Source organism: Phaethon lepturus, unplaced genomic scaffold (genome assembly GCF_000687285.1).
Source record: "Phaethon lepturus isolate BGI_N335 unplaced genomic scaffold, ASM68728v1 scaffold53657, whole genome shotgun sequence".
NCBI lineage: Eukaryota > Metazoa > Chordata > Aves > Phaethontiformes > Phaethontidae > Phaethon > Phaethon lepturus.
The window spans coordinates 8155-14103 of record NW_010550796.1 but is presented as its reverse complement, the minus strand read 5'-3'; the positions used below and the strand labels follow the sequence as shown (position 1 = coordinate 14103).

Here is a 5949-nt window from a genome sequence, read left to right as displayed (position 1 = left end):
TCAGGACGATGATGTTTCATGTGAGGCTTGGGTGGAGGGCACCCACCTCCAGCCATGCTGGAACCTCAGCAGGGGATGGCCACCTCCCACACACCTCCTCATGCCCAGCTGACAGCACACCAGGCCTGTTGGCCTGGGGGCAAGAGAAGACCCAAACAGCTGAAGTAAAATGAAGCTCAGGAGCTTTGTCACCACATTACATAAAATCAAACTACCACACTTCAGTGCCAGTGCTGCTGAGTTCCTTCTGACCCCGCCCTGGCCTCAGACCAAGGATGTGGATGCGGGGTGGGCTCCGGTTTCTGAAGGAGGGCCTCAGCGACGTGGGTCGCGGCCGCTGCGTGCTGTGTGGCTCACATGCGGGAAGCCACTGTGAGGAGGAGGAGGAGGAAGAGGAGGAACTGGTTCATTCCCCCAGGGCTGTTTATGCTTTCGGCTCTTTTCTCAGGCTGAAGAAACTGGGTGTCTCTTGCCCGCGACATCTGCAGCTCCGCCGCAGCTGCATGCTTTCAGTTTCTCACTCCACAATTCCTGGAAATCTCTGCTTTCCCTGAGCATGGCTGGTCCATGTGCACGACAGCTGAACTATCCACAGGGTTTAAGAGTCCCTGATTACTCCTCAGATGATGGACCAGAACAGCTTCATCATTATTGCCCATTCCAGAAAAGCCACATGCCCATTTTTATATGCACGTGAAAGATATCTCAACATCAATTTGCCAACATGTACGTTTACTGGTCACTAAATAATGCAGCATGGCCTTAGGGGTGTTTAGCACCTTCCAAATCCTTCTGAAGTTGCTCAGAACTGGGAACACCTCGTTTCCCAGCTCAAAACCCTCTTACGTTGACAGCCTCCTTGCCCCAAACACCCCAAATGGGAACCTAACATAACACTGCTGATAGAAACTTAATTGTAACAGTGTGTTTGCAGAAACACGAGACACTTCGCAGTTGTTTTCTATTGTTCTTCCCTTGGTTACGCATTTATTTTAAGTCTCTCATCATTTACTTGGCATTCGGAATGGTGTCATTACGGTTTGCTAAGAACAGTTGTTTGCGGTACTAGGTGTACAGAATCAGTTGCACAGTTTGACCCAGAGCTTTAAAAAAAAAAAGCTCCTAAATGTAACAGGAGAAGACAAATGGCTAGAAGAGGTCAGTTAATGAAAGTAAAATTTTTTTTCTTTTTTTTTTTTTTTGCTTTAAGAGACTTTTCAGAAGGTTGCAGCTGTACCAAACATAATTTCTTTAGCTGAGGGAGGCCCACCAAGAAAAAAAAGTAGATTTCCTTTTGCTCCGTAACAGTCTTCAGCATAATTTTGCCCTTACTGTAACCTCTGCAGCTTGAAGAGTTGCTGTCAGATTAGAAATCGTGTTGAAAATATCTCTTACCAACATTGCAAACAGCAGATTATTAAAAAGGGAGTAATGCAAATCCTGAACCTGCCAAGTGTGCCTCACACACTTGACGCTATGCATGTGATTTTAAGCACTAAGTTTGTGGGGATGACTTCTATGTGGAAATTAAGCAAGTAAATATTTGCTTCATAGGGAAGTGGACCCATGGGTTTTCCTCTTGTTTGTTACAACTTCCGAGATAATTTTGCATTTTCCTTGTTTACAACAATGAGCTTAATTGCTGTTGTTGAGCATCAAGTTCTGTGAAGGATTATTTTTTAGGAAAAAGGGATTCTCACCAGGAGGCTGAGTTGCACCATTCATCCATTGAAAGGAAATATTTTACTTGTGTTTTAGATTAAAAATCAATAGAATATGTTTCCTTAGCAATTTAGCATTTATAGAAATATTTCCATTGTTTTTAGAGTGGGAAAACAAAACAAAACTTGTTTACAGTACATGAATTTCAATGCAAATTTGGCTCAAATATAAGAAGACTGTATAAAGTCTCCTAACTCTTAAAAGGACACTGGCTAAGAAGAGTTGTCATTCACTGTACAAATAAAAAGCTGCAACCAGGGGGTTATGAATGGCCTGATAAACTAATAGGGTTTTTTGCTATTTATTTTCTTCTACCTTCCAGGTTTATGACAGGCCACAAAAACATTCTGCTCTGCACTATGATCCGGGCCTCCAGCAAGACTTCACCGGTGACACCTTAAAATCAAAGCACCAGCAGAAAAGTTGCAACCAGCACCATCTTGACTGGTCAGCGAGCTCCGATACTGGATCCGCTTCGCAAAGTTGCTTCATCAACACCGACCCCAGTCGAGAAGCAGTTAGTGCCACCAAGGTCTCCGCTCCAGAGCCAGTAGTTTCCTTCAGCAAATCCCAAGCAAAGAAGTCCTGCGCCAGCAGCACGTGGGGGCAGCTGTCGGCCAGCAGTAAAGAGCTTGCCATTTGCAGTGCGGTCCCATCACCCAACAGCATCAGCGTGGCCACCCAGCCGAGCAGCGCCTCCGAGTGCAATGGGCTTTTGCCTCTCGGTGATCAAGAGGGAGGCGTGCAGCTGGAGGTCCCCGACCAGCCCGCCGGGAGTACAAAGAAGAAGTCCAGCAAAAAGGACTTGATAAGTCAAACCATCCAAACTGCAGACATCGAATGGGTGAAGAGTGCTCAGAAAGCATTTGACAGCAAATCCCATGACAGCATGGAAGGGAAAAAGGAGTCTTACTCGATGGACAGTGTGTTGGATACATCGCCCTCGAAGCAGAATCCCACTTCTGCTAGCAGTTGTGAAAGTGACACCAGTCATGTACGAATTACTATCCCAATAAAGTCTCCGACAACAGATACATCTGGCCACAAAAGGAAAAAAAGGCAATCCACAAAATCTTCCATAGAGAAAACTATCCAGGAGAAAAGCCTGCCTTCTGGTCTTGCTATGAGCAGTGAAGTAGCAAACAGGACTAGCTCTCAACCAGAGGGCAGTAAAAAAGATCTTCGAGCCACAAAGCCAGGGAAAGTGATTGAAAATGAGCCCCCCTTAGTAGCTATTGACAGTGGTGTGCTCACTGACAAAGCTTCCCCCAACAGTGCCACCAGACTCAGAAAATCTGTAGCTGTGACATCCACTCTCCTACCCACAGATCTTCCCACAGCTGGCAAATTATCTGAGGTTCAACACCCCAAACTTGCAGCTAAGCGGCGATGGACCTGCAGCAAACCTAAATCCATTCTTCGGGAGACCTCCCTGACAACATCTGAGAAGCTGATGGTGGAGCCTCCTTCAGCCTATCCCATCACACCATCCAGCCCTCTGTATACCAATACAGACAGTCTTACTGTGATCACACCTGTCAAGAAAAAAAGAGGCCGACCAAAGAAACAGCCTTTGCTCACTGTTGAAACCATTCATGAGGGAACCTCCACCAGCCCAGTCAGTCCAATCAATCGTGAATTTCCAGGAACAAAGAAAAGGAAGAGGAGACGGAATCTGGCCAAGTTGGCCCAGATGGTCCCAGGAGAGGACAAGTCCATCAGTGAACTTAAGTTTCACAAAAAGGTCGGGAAGCTTGGGGTCTTGGATAAGAAGACCATCAAGACCATTAATAAAATGAAGACCCTCAAGAGGAAGAACATTCTCAATCAGATCTTGTCCTCCTGCTCCAGCAGCATAGCTCTGAAAGCGAAAGTCCAGCCACCGTCTAGTGCTGGGCCAACCACCATTGATGCCAGACTAGGGAAGCAGATCAATGTCAGCAAGAGGGGGACTATCTACATTGGTAAAAAACGGGGCAGAAAGCCAAGAGCAGAGCTGCAGCCTCAGCCAGAAGAACCTAAGACAGCCATCAAGCACTCGAGGCCTGTTTCCAGCCAGCCAGAAAACCCAGCAGTGCCTTCCAACCTGCAGTCACTTGTGGCATCGTCACCAGCAGCTATTCATCCGCTTTCGACACAGTTAGTGGGGACTAACGGCAACCTTAGCCCTGCAAGCACTGAAACTAATTTTTCAGAGTTAAAAACTATGCCAAATCTTCAACCTATCAGTGCTCTTCCTACAAAAACCCAGAAAGGAATGCACAGTGGAACTTGGAAGCTGTCTCCACCCAGGTTAATGGCTAATTCACCTTCCCACCTCTGTGAAATAGGTTCTCTGAAAGAAGTCACGCTGTCGCCAGTAAGCGAGTCTCACAGCGAGGAAACCATACCCAGCGACAGTGGGATAGGTACAGACAATAACAGCACTTCAGACCAAGCCGAGAAAAGCTCAGAATCCCGCCGGAGATACTCCTTTGATTTCTGCACCCTGGACAACCCAGAGGCTATCCCATCTGACACCAGCACAAAGAACAGGCATGGTCACCGGCAGAAACATCTCATTGTGGATAACTTTCTCTCTCATGAGAGTATGAAAAAGCCAAAGCACAAGAGGAAAAGGAAAAGCCTGCAGAACAGAGATGACCTCCAGTTTCTGGCAGACCTTGAGGAACTCATCAATAAGTTTCAAGTGTTCAGGATTTCCCATAGAAGTTATACATTTTATCATGAAAATCCATATCCCAGCATCTTCAGGATTAATTTTGATCACTACTACCCTGTGCCATATATCCAGTACGACCCATTGCTCTATCTTCGCAGGACCTCTGACATGAAGTCTAAGAAGAAGCGTGGTAGACCTGCCAAAACCAATGACACCATGACAAAGGTGCCTTTTTTACAAGGGTTCGGTTACCCTATTCCCAGTGGGAGTTACTATGCACCCTATGGAATGCCTTACACATCAATGCCTATGATGAATCTTGGTTACTATGGTCAGTATCCAGCTCCTTTGTACCTGTCTCACACGCTCGGAGCGGCTTCCCCATTTATGAGACCTACCGTGCCCCCACCCCAATTCCATGCAAGCTCTCATATGAAGATGTCCACCACTGCCAAGCATAAAGCAAAACACGGAGTGCACCTACAAACACCTGTAGGAATGGGCCTTGGAGACATGCAGTCCTCTTTGGCTCCTCCAAAGGTTGGAGGAACAAGCCTTTCAAGTGGCCGACTTCACAAAAGGAAACACAAACACAAGCACAAGCATAAGGATGAGCGGATATTGGGGACACATGAAGATCTGAGTGGTCTCTTTGCTAGCAAGTCCACTGGCTTCTCCAGCCATGCGATCAATGAAAGACTAAGCGGCTCAGATAAAGACCTGTCCTTGCTCAACGAGAAAAGCAAGCATAAGGAGAAGCAGAAGCACCAGCATTGTGAAACCGGACACAAAGGCTCAAAGAGTAACTTTGAAGTGGATACGCTGTCTACGTTATCACTTTCTGATGCCCAGCAGTGGACACAGAGTAAAGATAAAAGTGACTCAAGCAGTGATCCCATTGACTCTTGCACAAAGAGATACTCTGGTAATACTGAGAGTAATGGAAGGTCAGAGTCCCTGGACATGTTTGGTGAAATGAATTCCTCAAGTGAGAAGCGGGACAACGATGCAAGTGGGAATAAAAGAAGAAGCTTTGAAGGGTTTGGAACTTACAGGGAAAAGGACATTCAGCCCTTCAGGACAAATAGGAAGGACAGAAGTACTTATGATTCTTCAGCCTCTTCAGGTAAGCTCTGCTTTATTCTGTTTTACCTTACCGCATTTAAGTTTTAATGCTAAACAAAGAGGGGTTTGATATTTATAGCAAATATGTTTATGAGTCAATAACTTCTCTGGCTTTTTGCAATTGACTCCCATTCTGCATCCAGACTTTGGGGAGATTGACAAGCAAGTTGGCCACGCATTAAACCAAAACCTTTAAAAGTCTTCAAGTTGTTACACAGCACTTTTATGAATATTTGTCCTGCCTTTGCCTATCTCTCCTAGCTTGTTGCACTTCCTCCAAAAATCCGTTGCATTCTGCAACAGCAGCAATTTTAATACTTGTTGGCAAAGTAGGCATCCCTCTTATTGGTGTCTAATGTCATGGTGTGGTAGTCATTGCCCAATCTTTGGGAGAACAGCCACTGTACTGAGCAGAGAGTCTCTGCTCTGGCCCACAACGC

The 5949-nt window shown here is 46.0% G+C and overlaps 1 protein-coding gene across 1 annotated transcript; it reads left to right on the top strand.

Annotated features, from left to right (window-relative positions):
• Positions 1–275: 275 nt before the first annotated feature.
• On the top strand, positions 276–5510 carry LOC104615860 (SET-binding protein-like; the record flags this gene model as incomplete). Its single annotated transcript, XM_010290643.1, has 2 exons — positions 276–404; positions 2045–5510. Coding segments are annotated over exons 1-2 (3595 nt in total), but the record flags the coding sequence as incomplete, so codon positions are not given.
• Between the last annotated feature and the right edge of the window lie 439 nt (positions 5511–5949).